General features: G+C 36.9%; 1 protein-coding gene across 6 annotated transcripts in view; it reads left to right on the forward strand.

Annotated features, from left to right (window-relative positions):
* The window catches only part of LOC130917051 (roundabout homolog 2-like), a 796933-nt gene that overhangs the window by 716657 nt on the left and 62973 nt on the right, over positions 1-17303 (forward strand). For all 6 annotated transcript variants that reach the window (XM_057838104.1, XM_057838107.1, XM_057838108.1 and 3 more), the window contains exons 19-20: positions 2151-2177; positions 13600-13642. In XM_057838104.1, coding sequence (XP_057694087.1) covers positions 2151-2177; positions 13600-13642 — 70 coding nt within the window. The remainder of the gene's footprint in view (positions 1-2150; positions 2178-13599; positions 13643-17303) is intronic.

The following is a 17303-nucleotide window of genomic DNA, read 5'->3' on the forward strand; positions in this document are numbered from 1 at the left end:
AAGGAGGCTTTGCAGTCTGACATTCACTATTTTTAATAAGTGCAAGGCAGTTTATGTTGCTCTTCATTTGTGTTTGTGACATTTTGTGTTTTTTTTCTGTTTTTCATTGCTTTTGTGTGGCCTCTCAGCTCCAGCTGCTTTTCAGGCTTTGGCTGTGCACACTGGCAGGACTTTATCTCGTTTATTGCCATTGATTAAGATGCAATCAATAGAAGCCAATTAAGCCACCCAATAGCACATTTTTAAGGGATCTCCACCTTCCTAAGTAATTGTTTAAATGTGAGTTCCAAGACAGATTTAAGGTTTAAATCCTTTGTCAGACTTTCACGCAAAGGATATGCTTTCAGATTAGGTGCAAAGCAAATGTTAGGATGTCAAAGTCTGAGTGTATCTTTTAATTAGATAGGTATTCATATCATTTTCTCAAATTAAGTTCGAATAAGGTTTCAATGAGAGTGTTAACTTTCAAAACCTGGGTTGGCTTTCAAGCATATAAAGATGCTATAAAATACCACAGCTAGTATTTTAAAATGATAGTAGACCATATTTTTGACACAAATCCATAAAAAAATAAGTGACAGATTTTTTTCAGTCTGCTAACATGCTATCCATTGCTTTCTATTATGTTTTTGCCATTTTAACATTCTGTCTAGCTAGCTAGCTAGCGCAGCACTAGAAAGCTTGGGCGATCATCAAATATGGTTGTGACCTCACACCCAGACTGATGCATTGTTTTAGATAAAATAACTAGAGGTGGGAATCTTTGGGCACCTAACGATTCGAAACACACACACACACACACACACACACACACTTTGAATTTTTTGTACACTAGTTCCAAAATTGTTCAAAAATCCTCTCAGGCTAAACAAACCACTATTTCAGTATCAAGTTAACCGTTAAAAACAGTAAATAAAATACTCAAGTCCCCATTCTGTATCGGCAGTTTAAACTACATTCAATTAATATAATGTTGTGAATCAACCGTTAAAGTTGTTAAAATTGCTCCCGTTATTCCATAATTTCCCTTTTGTCTACTTTCGACGTGAAAGTTTTAAAACTCTTTCATCATTTAAAGATAGATTCAAGTCAAGATTTTGCAGATTTTTTTTTAGATAAAAAGTAATTAGGTTCGCTACAACAGAGCCTTCTAGAGAAGTCTACTGCTTTAAGATGGCGCCTTTTTACTAGCGCGGGAAAGTCTGTCATTTCACATCTAGTTCTAGATATATGTGATATCTACCATAGCCGTATGTTGCCGTATGTTTGTAGCAACTAGCAACTGGGCGCTGTTTGTAGCGGCTGACGGCTGCAGTCAGGTATTATTGTTTTGTTTTGTTTTTATCTAGCGGCATGAGTTGAACGTGATTTTTACTCTCGGTCCGTTCCTCATTGCATCCTGAAGACCGCACTGACTGTGTTTTATTTCCGCTTTACCTGGTATAATTCAATAATCGAAATTTGGATGTTTGTGAATCGTTCTCGAATCTTTCACGGCCAAATCGCGAATAATCTAAGAATCGGAAATTTTGCGCGCCTCTAAAAATAACCATGTAATGGGAAAAGACATGGAGATTCGAGTGCCAAATTCATTTTGTACATGTAAAATTACATTAGTTGAGTCATTTTCATTTTTAAAAATGATCAAAATTTTTTTAGAACCTCTAATTGTTAGAGTATAAAAATTGGGTAACGAGACAAAGCCATGATTTCAAAATTTGTTTTAAGTTTGGGTTAGTGTTTCAAACAAAATTTAGGGTTTTAGATTGGGTTTTGGTATCGTATTTCAAGACAGAGTTGAGGTAGTAAATTAAGCATGGCGTTAAAGTCTGGCTTGTGTTTTAAATTCCAATGTCAACCTAGAGTTTCAAACCTTAATAAGTATATCAAACAACTGTGTTGGATTTAAGTTCGTACTTAAAACAAGAACAATGAGTTCAAACACACGCTACAGTTGAAAATGCGGGTTTTAGCACTTTCTAGCCTCTGTCAGTGTTTGAAACTTATGTTAGGGTTGCAAACCACCACCTACACGAGCTTCACCACTCAGACCACCTTCACCACATCAGCCATGCCCACCTCACCCAAAGCAGCGTCTGCTTTCTCTGCAGGCTTTTAACACACAACCTCTCTGTCTTCTTGTTTTGCAGTTCAGTCCTTCACCTTCACCCCTGCAGGTACTGTTCATTTGTCCCGTCTTTTCACCCCTCCACAAAGCTCACCCCCCTACCCTGTGTCCGCCTTCTGCCCGCTTATAAAATCTGCCAGGCTAATGCTCACAGCTAACACTAATCCTACAAGGACGATGAAGCAGACTGGGTAAGGTAGGGCCTCGGGGCCATGTACAGTCAGCTTCATTTTTGAATTGGGCCCTCCAGACATTTTTTTATCTGTCCTGCCATATTGTTGTTTTTATTTCGACCTTTTGTTTGATTAAAATTAAACTGTTTATGATTTAATTTGGTTAGTTTTGGGGCGGGGGTGGGTTGTGATTGTTGCTTAGTTCTTGGTTAATAGTGTAATGTGGACCTTGAGCAAAAAAACAAACAAACAAAAAAACTGGGAACTTGTTTCTTATCAGCTGTGGCCAATAAATGTCTCTTATGTGTTTGCCAACTGGGTTTTGCTTGTGTGGGGGCGTGTTACGGCCAGTGGTTTTTGTTAAAAAAAAAAAAAAAAAATGCCTATTGCCTGGGAAAATTAATGGTGGCTGATTATTTCCATCGTTCCAAACTGAACCTTGCATCAGTTAGTTTTTATATTTGTCTAATCTTTTGTTTGTTTAAAAAAAAAAAAAAAAAAAATGTTTTGGTAAGCTTTACTAAATTAAAGTAATTAAGGTGATTCCATGAAGTCACGCAAGGACACATTAGAGCAGGCATGTCCATAGTCCGGCCCGGGGGCCAAATGCGACCCGTGGTCAAATTTCATCCGGCCCCCATCCTCTGTCATAAAATCATCTGTCATAAAACGTCTGCCCGCACACAGACTTAATAAATTGGTGAGCAGTACTGCTACAAGCATATGAAGTAGTTTAATTAAAAACTAAGAACTAGCTTAACACTAAATGCTGCTCCTCATTTACCCACTAAAAGGCAGCAGCACTATAAGCAACGTTACCACATGTGACCCTTTACTCCCAATTTTGTAAAATGACGACAATCAACAAAAAAAAAAAGTTGACTGCGACGGCCGTCGCTTCAAGGATAGGTGGAAATTGGACTATTTCTTCACTAAAATACGCAAGAACTGTGTCTGCCTCATTTGCAAAGAGACAGTCGCTGTTTTTAAAGAGTTCAATATGAGGCGATATTACCAAACAAGACACGCTGACATGTACGACAAGATTACAGGGAAGATACGTAGCGAGAAATTGAAGCAACTTGAAGCTAGTTTAATTTCACAGCAGCAGTATTTCGCAAGAGCCCGAGAGTCGAAAAGATAATGTGACACACAGAATGGCTTGCTAAAATTTGCTTAAATATATTGTTTTACGTAAAGGACGTCAGCCAAGGTCGGGTCCACACCACACCAAATCTGGCGCCCTTTGCAAAAAGTTTGGACACCCCTGCATTAGAGGCTGAAACGAAAACCTCACATTTTGAAAAAAAAATTGAAAAGGAAAATAAAGACTAAAATAACAGCAATTTACTGTACATTGTCAATGTGTACTGTATATGTATGCATTTTTTCAAGAAATCTTTAAGTATAATTTCCATAAACTCAATTGTCTTTTTTTACATTTTACAAAGTAAAATAGCAAATCATGATTTAGAATCTATTTAATAAATTACAATATAATTTACTAGAGATGTCCCGATTGATCGGGTCCGATCACGTCATTTTCAAAGTATCGGAATCGGCAAACAAATATCGGACATGCCTTTTTTTAATATATTTTTTTTTAATTAAATCGTTTTCTAATTTAACACTACAGACATAATGTGTTACACTCTTCCAGAGTCTTTAGTTTATGCTTAAGGTAAGGTTATCAAATTTATCACGTTAATAGCGAGAATTAATATTTTTTACATTTATCACATTACAATTTTTAACGCAATTAACGCATGCGATGCACGGCCCACTCACGCATTGTCGCGTTCAATCTATAAAGGCGCCGTTTTACCCATACAGTATATAGAGCTAAAAGGCAGCGTAAAATGAGTAGAGTGAATTTTGGCAGCCTTTGGAGCCTTTTTTTAAATGGCTAAAGCCTTTCAATTCCTCTCCCAACGATTAGAATAATCGTGGTAAGCAATGTGGGGAAGAAAGGTAGTAGTTGATCTTTTTCTTAACACCCTATGTTATTTCCCAATGCAGAGAAGATATAACAATTGGTACCACGACGCACAGTCATGGTTGCACTTCCCATCAAGCATTTGGGCAGAAGTTAAATGGCTACAGTATCATTTACTGAAAGCTCAACAAATACACTAGATGGCAATATTTAGTCACAATATACAAAGTCACATTTATCCTTTAAGAATTACAAGTCTTTCTATTCGTGGATCCCTCTCAAAGCAAGAATGTTAATAATGTAAATGTCATCTTCAGGATTTATTGTCATAATAAACAAATACAGTACTTATGTCCTGTATGTTGAATGTATGTATTCGTCCAAGTTTAATGCATTGCCAAAATGTATGTGATCGGGAAAAATTATCGGGAATGATTGGAAATGAATTGGTGCAAAAAAAAAACAAAAGCAATTGGATCGGGAAATATCGGGATCGGCAGATACTCAAACTAAAACAATCGGGATCGGATCGGGAGCAAAAAAACATGATCGGAACAACCCTATAATTTACTGATACTGTCGGATAGTTACAAACATAGACTTCCTATTATGTTGACGGGACACAGGGCGCGGGGCTGATTAATAGGGGCGTATCTCCATCAAAGCTGACCAAGTGGAAACACAAAGAGCTTTATACATTGAAAATTCTTGTGAATAAATTATTAAATCCCTGAATTCTTTATAGATATGGACGTATCTCGATTCTTGGTTGAAAGCAAAAAAAAAAAAAAAACGGGCAGTGAGCATTTATTTCACGTAAATATGTCAAATGTGCTGCTAGTCTTTAAGCCACTGTGGCGCTGCCTTATCACCACAAAGAGCTTTTTACGTTGAAAATTATTTTGAATAAATGCTTAAATCCCTGAATTCTTTATATATATCGACGTAAAACAATCTCGATACTTGGTTAAAAGCAAAAAAAAAAAAAAAACGGGCAGTTAGCATTTAGGCTATTTTATGTAAATATGTCGAATGAGCTGATTGTCTTTAAGCCACTGTGGCGCCGCCTTATCACCACAAAGAGCTTTTCACATTGAACATTCTTGTGAATAAATGCTTAAATCCCTGAATTATTTATGTATATGGACGTAAAACAGTCTAGATACTTGGTTAAAAGCAAAAAAAAAAAAAAAAAAAAAAAACTGGCAGTTACCATTTATTTTACGTAAATATGTCGAATGTGCTGCTAGTCTTTAAGCCACTGTGGCGCCGTCTTATCACCACAAAGAGCCTTTTACGTTGAAAAAAAGCAACAACAAAAAAACGGGCAGCTAGCATTTATTTTACATAAATATTGTGAATTATGACACCAAAGCCCTAGCGGTAATTTCTCCCATTGATTTTTTTCACGTGTCAAAATGCATGCATGGTATGAAAAATATAATAATTACCTTGAATCCTCGAACAAATCACTCCTGAGACAATCCTTCCTGTTTGTATGCGGTACAGTTTTCGTACTTTTTCAACCTTAATCCGGCGTTGGATCGTTGCATGTGTGTGAGAATAACTGCGACCGACTTCGACCGACTGAAGCGGAGTGTGGGACAACGGCGCCCTACATGAAGGCGTGGCGCAGTGACTGGGGAAGGTGTCCCGTCAATATCATTATGAAGTCTATGTTTCAAAATACGTGAGACACAAAATACCTTGTTAGATTTATATTTATTTTCACTTACTTTAATCCGTGCTCAAAATTTCAGGTATTTTTTTTTCTTTTTTTTTTAATGTGTATTACATCAGAAATTACGTTACGCTTTTTAGTGGTTAATCTGCTTTTTAAAAATTCTGAACAAGGTCAAACATTGTGGAAAGATTAGTGAGGTGATTTTTACAACATTAGTCTGAAGAGTGGTTCTGCTCTTCCCGGTATTGACAACAACTTGATGTATTGCGAGTGTCCTGTCTTGGCCTCCTAAAACTGTCATCTTGAGAGAAGGTAAATCAGTAGATGAGGAGATTTGATGGCTTTTTTTTTTTTTTTGCATACACTGATGATGCCCTGCCTGCCTTTAGCACTGATTAAAAAGGATTCATCTGCATTCATAGTGGGATGAGGCGCTTATCAGAAACGGTGGCAGAGGCCGCAGACGTCAAGCCGCTTGAAAGTGTTTTTGGGATTGCAGTTATTAATTTAAAGAGATGTTGGTTTCAAATACAATGCAAAAAAGGAAAGTTTTTCAACAAGGGTTAGGGTTTCAAGACAAGTTTAAGACTTTAAAATAGTGGTTTTGAGAAAACAACTGTTTCAAGCAGGGATATGGTTTTAAATGGAAAATTGCGGCATGATTAACTCATTTGCTCCCAAAAACGGATAAATATGTTCTATTTTTAATTGTTTCAGTGTCCCAATGACTTATTTATAAGTCTTTTACGTTTTGTATATTTTTAATTAAAAGAGACATCTCTGGGTTGTGATTCAATTTAGCTCCAAAGCACAAAGCTGAAAATCCATTTTAAATCAATAAAACTGGCCACTGGAGGGCAGTAGCGCATTTGGTAAGACCCGCAACCCAAAAAAACCGGCAACGGATGACCAAGCCGCAAAGCCAGGGCGCTGGCGGAAAAGGACCAAATGGATGCCAGGTGGCGGACGACCGAGCAGAACGACTGGGACCACTAGATACTGTACCTTTGAGTCCATGCTGCTCGCGAGCAAAGCCCGCAGAGACTTAAAAAAAAAAATTTTTTAAATCATCTTTTTGAGACAGGTGACAATGAGGGAAAAGTTTAACCTGCTGTCCCGGCCATAATAGTGTCATCTTTCAGTTAGTTAGGTGTAAATAAATTGTTACATTGCTATCAAAAGCTCTATTTGTGTTGTTGTTTGTGATATTTTGTAAAATGAAAACAATATTAAGATGTTTGGGATGTCACTAAAGCAAAAAATAGCAGTGTTAAAGTCAGTTATGTTTGAAATGTATGCGTTTACAAAAATCTCATTTCCTCCGTTTTTTCATCAGAAATTGGAAAATTGCTCAAACTAAGCCATTTTCTAATGCTGAGTTCTAAAGAATTGAAATGGATATGAACTTACTTTTTTTCTCTGCTGAAAGAAGAGTCTAATCTTTCTTTTGGTGGGTTCCATGTTTATATAGCAATAGAACAGAATTTTCTGTGGGCCTTCCAAAATCAGTCAAAATCCAGTAAAACAGCCGGGAGCGAAGGGCCTTGCTCTGGGTAAAATGGCTGGGAGTGAATGAGTTAAGGCTTTCAATGAGGGATTACAAAACAGGTTTCAAGTTGATTTTGCAATGTCGAATTAGCATGGTTCGAATTTAAAAAATAAAAAAATAAATAAAAAATAAAAAAAGGTTTTCGAGTTAGGGTAATGTTTCAAAATATGGGTTCATAGCTGTTTAAGTTGATTTTTTTTTTTTTTTTTTAAACAGGGTGAGCAATTCAAAATAAGGTTTGAAGATATGTTAAAGTGAACCACGGATAGAAAGACTTTAGTTCTTAAAAGATAAACGTTATAATGTAGGGCTGCAGCTATCGAATATTTTAGTAGTGTATTAATTGATGGACTAGTTAGTTCGAATAATCGAGTAATCGGATAAGGAACATGAAAAATTAAAAATACATGAGCTGAGCTTCAAACGGTATATATATATTTTTTAAATGAGGATCTATGTACAACAAGAGAACAATTGGCTAACTTACATAGAAAAATTCACCTAGCTTAAGTACTATAAAATGCTAAAGTTTTTTAAAAAATTTTTTTATAATGCTCTTAACAAGTGGTTTAGACACATATTCCCACAAAAAACCTATACCTATAAACTAAATCATGAATGCATTTAAAAACATTAGCTCAAACAAAAACTTAGCTTACGTTGGTCTTAACAGGGAGCAGTTGGATTCAGCCATGTGAAAAGAGACATACCACAGGGCAGTGTACCAACCCTAATCAATAATACGAAATGCTTTCAAAATAAACCATTACAACGCCACTTTAATTAAACGAATACTCGAAGCAACAAAATTTAGTTCGATTTTTCTTTTCTAAGCGAATACTCGAGTTAATTAATCGTTGCAGCACTATTATAATGAGTTAAAATATTTTGGTATTAAATCCCCTTTTGATGTTTTCATTTTTATATAATTTATAAAATTAGATTAACTGGTAGGTCGCCATTGTTGTTGACGTCGCATGGTGGTGATGTCCCTGGGTTACGCTGCCGGGCTACCAGAGTATGACTCTAGCGAAATAAAAATGTCATTAATTCAACCCTTTCAATTTGAACCCGAGAGGAACGTTAATGAGCATGACCGCACTGTGCAGATTTCACAAAACGAGCAGCAAAAGCAAAATGAACAGGAAAGACGGGATGAGACTAGGCGAATGTAGGGAAAAAAAGACAAGAGGTGAGTTTGACACCCAAAATACTACCATGCGCTTTCAGCTTGATTTGTTTTAGGGCTGTCAAACGGTTAAAATTTTTAATCAAGTTAATTACAGCTTAAAAATTAATAAATCGTAATTAATCATAATTACTTGCAATTCAAACCATCTATAAAATATGCCATATTTTTCTGTAAATTATTGTTGGAATGGAAAGATAAGACACAAGATGGATATATACATTCAACATACGGTACATAAGCACTGTATTTGTTTATTATAACAATAAATCAACAAGATGGCATTAATATTATTAACATTCTGTTAAAGCAATCCATAGATAGAAAGGCTTGTAGTTCTTAAAAGATAAATGTTAGTACAAATTATAGAAATTTTATATTAAAACCCCTCTTAATGTTTTCGTTTTAATAAAATTTGTAAAAAATTTCCATCAAAAAATAAACTAGTAGCCTGCCATTGTTGATGTCAATAATTACACAATGCTCATGGGTGCTTAAGCCCATAAAATCTGTCGCACCCAAGCGCCAGCAGAGGCCGACAAAACTCCAAAAAACACAAGTAACAAGTTGGCATTGGACTGTGCTGTCATTTTAATCTGTTTGAGCGGGGCATGTGCGTTAATTGCGTCAAATATTTTAATGTGATTAATTAAAAATATTAATTACCGCCCGTTACCCGCGATAATTTTGACAGCCCTAATTTGTTTAGATGCATACAGACAGAACATACTGTACTAAAGACGCCTTAAAAAAAAACCTTAAATGAAGTAATATCAAATAAGGGTGGTTTAAATACGCAACCTGACTAATGTGGTCAACAGATTAACAATCTGTTTTAAAGCTACCACAAGAAAACACAATGCTAAAAAAATGAGAAGGAAACACATGCAAAAAGTATTTTAACGCAATGAAAAGGTAATAAAAGACTCAAATAGAACACAAATAGGAAGTACCCGCCGCTCTTAACCAATTTGCACATGTGTGGGATGTCTCGCCACGTAGGAAGGAATTGTAGAACACCGGCAATGTTCCCTCTAATTTTTCATGTGTCTAATCAGACACACAAACTCCCTGAGAAAACTGAGGACCACTGTGAGCAACGTCAGATGTGTACGCCATGGCCACACACCAGTATCACTCCTGTTCAAAACCTTGGATCATAACAAGTTACATGGCTTATTAAAAGAATGAAAATACAGCAACAATTTCCGTCAATTTACTTTTAAATATAATTGATTTGGCCCACTTAAAATTAAAAAGACAAAAGTCCTATTGTTCATAAGATTCGTCCATTGCGCGCATAAAACATGGCGCCCGCCGTACGTCAAAATGTACAAAATATTATAGATTTTTAAATCAATAGCTATATTTTATGTGTTTTTTATAACATATTTTAGTAAAAGAGAACAATTGTGGCCTCTTATAGCCTAAAACTCTTTAAGTCCGAGGTTTCTTTTTAAGGATTCGATCCAGAAACAGATGCTGCTTTGATGTAATGAATTTCAACCAAGTGATGATAGTTACTCCTGAAGGCTGATGTTGGAGTTTCCCTTTCCCGCGTTGCCCTCTCCAAAGACACCCTTACGTCTTTCCTTCCTTCCACGTCCCCTCTGGATATTCACGCCGGCTTGAACTTGTTGCGACATCTCCTTGATCAGTGTAGAAAGCTTTCTGTGGAGGAATTTACAGCACACTGTCTCATCTGTGCGTGTTGAACAAGTGGGAGCAAATGACAAACATCAGAAGATCACTTGGTTTCTTTTTTCTTTTGGGGGCGGGGGGGATGAGTTGATGATTTCCGTCGAAAAAAATCACTCAGCGCTTCCTGAAATCAAAGATTTGATATACTAGTAGACACTTTTTAAGTGGTCGCTACTAAGACGGTTCCATTCCAAGTTAAGCGTTTTAAAATTCAGTTAAGGTTTCAAGTAGAGATGTCCGATCACGTCATTTTCAAATTATCGGAATCGGCAAAAAAATATCGGCCATGCCTTTTTTAAATATACATATATTTTTTAATTAAATCTTTTTCTAATTGTATTTAACGTTACAGACATAATATGTTACACTCATCCAGAGTCTTTAGTTTAGGCTTAAGGTAGGGTTATTAAATTTATCCTGATAACGGCGGTAATTCATTTTTTAAAAAATGTATCACGTTAAAATATTTAATGCAATTAATGCATGCGCTGCACGACCCACTCACGCATTGTTGCGCTCAATCTGTAATGGCGCCGTTTTATCTATATAGAGAGATAAAAGGCAGCGTAAAATGAGTAGAGTGAATTTTGGCAGCCTTTGGAGCCTTTTTTTATTTGGCTAAAGCCTTACAATTCCTCTCCCTACGATTAGAAATATCTTGGGAAGATATATGGGGAAGCAAGGTAGCAATTGATCTTTTTCTTAACACCTTATGTTATTTCCCAACGTAGAGAAGATATATCAATTGGTAGCACTACGCACAGTCATGGTTCCACTTCCCATCATGCATTTGGGCATGGCTACAGTATCTTTACTGAAAGCTCAACAAATACACTAGATGGCAATATTTAGTCACAATATACAAAGTCACAAGTCTTTCTATCCGTGGATCACTCTCACAGAAAGAATGTTAATAATGTAAATGCCATCTTGAGGATTTATTGTCATAATAACCAAATACAGTACTTGTGTACTGTATGTTGAATGTACATAGTCGTCCGAGTTTTATTCATTTTTTTCTTAATGCATTGCCAAAATGTATATGATCGAGAAAAAATATCGGGAATGATTAGAATTGAATCGGGAGCAAAAAAAAGCAATCGGATCGGGAAATATCGGGATCGGCAGATACTCAAACTAAAACGATCGGGATCGGATCGGGAGGAAAAAGAACATGATCGCAACAACCCTAGTTTCAAGTTTGGATTTCAATGCTGCATTAGGGTTTTAAGTGAGTTAGGGTTTTAATTTAGAGTGTGTCATAACATTTGTCATCAGGAGACAACAAGCTTCCAATTCAGACGTCTCATTTGGACTTTTTTAGCTGCTGCTTGTTATCTCTGCGGCCCCTGCAAATTCAGACAGTTTGATTAATGATCCCGCTGCCTTTTTTAATCATTTTCTTTAGATTTAATCATGCACCTGATGATAATAAGCCAGTAGCAAAAAGAAGACAAAATGAGTTTTGCTTGTCATGTCCTTGAGTAAGACATGGTGGCTCCAACATCTGCGAAGCGGTAATACACTGTGTTCAATATTGTCCTTGTTTTTGTTTCTTTTATATACAGTGCTGGCCATAAGTATTGCACCCCTGAAATCCTGTCAGATAATGCTCAATTTCTCCAAGAAAATGATTGCAATTACAAATGCTTTGGTAGTAATATCTTCATTTATTTTGATTGCAATGATAAACAAAAACACAAAAGAGTAAGAAAAAAAATCATTGTCATTTTACACAAAACTCCAAAAATGGGCTGTACAAAAGTATTGGCACCCTCAGCCTAATACTTGGTAGCACAACCTTGAGACAAAATAACTTCGAACGACCGCTTCCGGTATCCATCAATAAGTTTCTTACAATGCTCTGCTGGAACATTAGACCATTCTTCTTTGGCGAACTGCTCTAGGTCTCTGAGATTTGAAGGGTGCCTTCTCCAAATTGCAATTTTAAGATCTCTCCACAGGTATTCTATGGGACTCGGGTCTGGACTCATTGCTGGCCACTTTAGAAGTCACCATTGCTTTCTCTCAAACCATTTTCTAGTGCTTTTTGAAATGTGTTTTCCTGCTGAAAGACCCATAACCTCGAGGGAGACCCAGCTTTCTCACATTATGCTGCAAAATTTTGTTGGTAGTCTTCAGGCTTCATAATGCAATGCACACAGTCAAGCAGTCCAGTGCCAGAGCTAGCAAAGCAACCCCAAAACATCAGGGAACCTCCGCCATGATTGGCTGTAGGGACCGTGTTCTTTTCTTTGTAGGCCTCATTTTTTTCCCCCTGTAAACTCTATGTCGATGCCTTTTTCCAAAAAGCTCTACTTTTGTCTCATCTGATCAGAGAACATTCTTCCATAACGTTTCTGGGTTTCTCAGGTACGTTTTGGCAAACTCCAGCCTGGCTTTTTTATGTCTCTGGGTTCAGAAGTGGGGTCTTCCTGGGTATCCTACCATAGAGTTCCTTTTCATCCAGACACCGACGGATAGTGTGGGTTGACACTGTTGTACCCTCGGACTGCAGGACAGCTTGAACTTGTTTGGATGTTAGTCGAGGTTCTTTATCGTTCGTTGAAATCTCTCGTCAATTTTTCTTTTCCGTCCACATCTAGGGAGGTTAGCCACAGTGCCATGGGCTTTACACTTATTGATGACACTGCGCACAGTAGACACAGGAACATTCAGGTCTTTGAAGATGGACTTGTAGCCTTGAGATTGCCCATGCTTCCTAAATTTTTGCATCTCAAGTCCTCAGACAGTTCTTTGGTCTTCTTTCTGTTCTCCATGCTCAATGTAGTACACACAAGGGCACAGGACAGAGGTTGAGTCAACTTTAATCCATTTTAACTGGCTGCAAGTTTGATTTAGTTATTGCCACCACCTGTTATGTGCTACAGGTAAGTAGCAGGTGCTGTAAATTCCACAAATTAGAGAAGCATCGCATGATTTTTCAAAGGGTGCCAATACTTTTGTCTCACCCATATTTTGAGTTTTGTGTAAAATTGATAATGATTGGATTTTTTTCCCCATTCTCTTTTCTGTTTTTTCATTGCAAGCAAAATAAATGAAGATATAACTACCAATGCATTTGCAATTGCAATCATTTTCTGGGAGAAATTGAGGATTATTTGACAAAATTGCTGGGGCGCCCATATTTTTGGCCAGCAGTGTGTATATATATACTTTTACTGAAGACAGTGATGGAAATTTAATATACTTCTTCTTTTCTCTGTCCTTTTCTGTAGTTACATTCCAGAGAGTCGACGGTGGTCTAATGAGCAACGGGAGGTGAGTAAAAACCCACAAAATTTTCACAAGAAAGCTGTATTGGTTGACATATAAGCCATGGATACCCACCTTCTATTATGGGATAATTACAACAAAAGTCATACAACACATTATGTTTAATATGTTATATTTTATATTATAAATGCATAAATACATCAGAAATTTACTTGACCATATAATGAATGTTTGTTTGTTTGGGGGCCACAAAAACAGAAAGTTGGGCAGGAACTTTATTACTCCATTTGTCATCCTCCATCCTAAGCTCTGCACATTGTAATTCAAAGTATCCACAACATACAGTACACGTCAAGAAGCCCCACTGCGGGCTGCCTGTGAGCCACACGACAGATGTTTATGCTTCCTTCAGCTCCTAAAAAAGCTGCACATTATACAAAAAATATACATTCCGGCCCCATCTTTGTGTTCATGCATCGCTAGATGAACTCATCAATCTCCTCAGAGGAATTAAGCGAAACAATTTAAGCATAGAGGGCTTTTATTTTGTCATTTATCTTTGCGGGCGAAGCCAGGAGCCCTCCCGAGTGATGAATTTGCCTGTCACCTCGCGTGGGCGGCCGGGATCTGAGCACGTGTAATAATGTAAAAATAATTACCCAGGGGAAAGGTGTATGCTTGTGCGCGCGCGCGTCTCCCTGCCCTCTCTCTGTGCAGACCACTCCATTCGTGTGCATGTTAGTGAAAGGTCTGCGGAGAAAACCAAAACCAAAGCCGCTAGTGACCTAAAACTAAATCAGGCACCTCCCTTAGGCATATATGACTCTCCATGAGAAGCGGCATCAAAAAATTAAGTCATTCCCTAATCCTGATTATTTTTTATATAAGTATAAAAAAACTTAAAATGGCTATAGAATTCTCAGATTTTACACTAGATGCACAAGAATCACCAAAAGCAGAGATAATCACTTATATTTTCAGGATTAATAACAATATCTAACATATCATTTAAGTTTTTGCCCAAAATAGCAACTTATTTTTGATTTAGCGCAATTTTGACATAAGTTTTCAACTCATAAATCACTCAGTTCTCACATCAGAAACCTAATACTTGAGAAAAGCATGTAGAAGCATCTTAATTTTACTCAACAAAAGCAAATTTTGCATTTTCCTATTTGTTTTTTAATCAATTTTTTTATTTTTTTAAAATTTTATTTATTTTTTTAAACGGGCATTTGTCCAAAAAATAACGGATTATTTGAATGTAAAGTTACGCTAATGTGTATGGATACAAAATCCAACATGGCAGCCATCACAAAACAAGGAGGTTTATAAGTTGAAAATTCTTGTACTACTATATAATAGGTAGATCCCGGAATGTCTATAGATATGAACATAAAACAGTCTAGATTTTTGGTCAAGAGCAAAAAAAAAACAAAAACAAAAAAAAAAACAGGACATTTATCAGTCATTTTGCGTAAATATTTCAAGCTAAAGTTAACGGTAATTTTTTTCATTCAATTATTACACAACATTTTAAAGTGTATGCATGGTGCTATTTTATATACTAATAATTACCTTTAATCCTCGACGAAATCACTCGTTAGACACTCCTGCATGCTTGTACGGACTAAAACTTTCGTTTTGTTTCCACCTAAATCCGGCGTTTGAATACAGCATGTGTTTGAGTTTATTGCAGGGAAAGCTGCCTCGACGCTCTACCTGCCTCGGTCCCCTACGGGAAGCCGTGGCGCTATGTCTGTAGGAGCTGTCTCGTCAACTGATAGTGAAGTCTATGGACTGAAGGAAGAATTACCGTAATTTCCCGAATATAACGCAGACTTTTTTTCCCCAAAATCAATTTCTAAAATCATGGTGCGCATTATAAACGGGTACATGGATGGAGACATAAATATATATATATACCGTTTTTTCTTTTATTGACACGGCCACGTTGTGTTGAAGAAACGTACGCGGCAATCCGTTGCCGACCATTACGGTACCTGACGTCACCATTTTGTTTCGGTAATACTTCACTCTGATCGGCCGAATGATTTCGTCTGTGTTAAATTCTGCTTTTTTCACTCTTCATAAAGCACAGAATTTAGTTTCTTGAACTCATTTGAGTCAACGTATATTGCAGCTCCGCAACTCAGGACCATAACAAACGTAGCAACACAGACTTCCTGTGTGTGTCCGTCAACTATATCTGTCCCTCGGGAAACTCAAACCCAAATAACAATAGTTCCTATTGTTACTGTCGTGTCTGTTTTATCTTGTCTTGAAAAAAACTACAATACTTGTGTTCAACGTTTTATTTCTTGCTTTCAATGAACTTAAATGCCGACAGTCCGGCTATAATGCGGCACTCTTTTGTCTAGCCTCAGCGCTCTCTGGCTCATAGACAATCACAACATAGATATGGCAATACAGCAGCATGGATCCACCAGTGCCACAACATAGAAAAACATATCATTGAATACCAATATGTCACAGCGTCGACAGCGATGAGCTCTCTCTGATTTCCGACTTACGTTCTCACTTTCATTTTACCGTATCAATCCATGGAAGAAACATTTATTCATCATGATGAAACGAGCAAGTTATACAGCAGCCTTTAAAAGAAAAGTCACATCTGTTTTGTTTTCTCCTAGATTCTGGTAAATTGGAGAAGTTGTCAAATCATATTATTACCGTAAATATTGTCAGTTTATGGTAATGTTTTGAACTACCAATATGCTATGCTTGTGCTGTGTTTCACCAGTCAGTAAAATGACATTTCTGTATATGTACACGAGCTCTGTTTTTTTGTATTCTTCTATTTATTGGTGCTAAAATGAGGGTGCGCGTTATAAACGGGGACAATAATTTTCCCGAGATTTTACAAGTAAATTTGGGGTGCTTGTATTCGGGAAATTACGGTACCAGAGTAGAATTATTCACATCCAGAAAATATATTTATGATGGTCAGTTGAATCTTTAATTTCCTTACAAATTTAAACCAGATTAATATTGATGCTTTTCCGAAGCTTCATGGTAACAATTTTTTCAAAGATTGGAACAAGCTTTGGACAAATCCATCCATATCCAAAGGCTTTTCCTCACTCAAGCACTTTTCACCGTACAAAGATGCATCAAACTCAAACAACATCCCCCTCCTATCCGAAGTTAGCGGAGCATAGAGGACGCCTCCAGGAGCTCTCCAATTCATTTGTCATATTCCAGATGTTGCAACTTTCCCATCTGGTCCTCAGATAAAATGCAACATTTTCATAGCATGACCATGTTTATTTTGTCTATTAATCAGACAATAGAAAATTAAGTCGCAACTATTCTATAATGCCAAAACAATGTGCTATCGGAAAATAAATGATTATCTAAAGAATAGGATTCAGATCGGTAGATTTGATTTCATGACCTTCCCATGTAAAAATGTTAAAAGCCAACACCGGTTTTATTTAGCTGTCAAAATTATTGCGTTAACGGGCGGTAATTAATTTTTTTAATTAATCACGTTAAAATATTTGACGCAATTAACGCACATGCCCCACTCAGATTAAAATGACAGCAGTGTAATGTCCGCTTGTTACTTGTTTTTTGTTGTTTGGCGCCCTCTGCTGGCGCTTGGGTCCAAATGATTTTATGGGTTTGGGGAGTGAGCATAGTGTAATGACATCAACAATGGCGGGCTACTAACTTATTTTTT

Source organism: Corythoichthys intestinalis, chromosome 6 (assembly GCF_030265065.1).
Source record: "Corythoichthys intestinalis isolate RoL2023-P3 chromosome 6, ASM3026506v1, whole genome shotgun sequence".
Taxonomy (NCBI): domain Eukaryota; kingdom Metazoa; phylum Chordata; class Actinopteri; order Syngnathiformes; family Syngnathidae; genus Corythoichthys; species Corythoichthys intestinalis.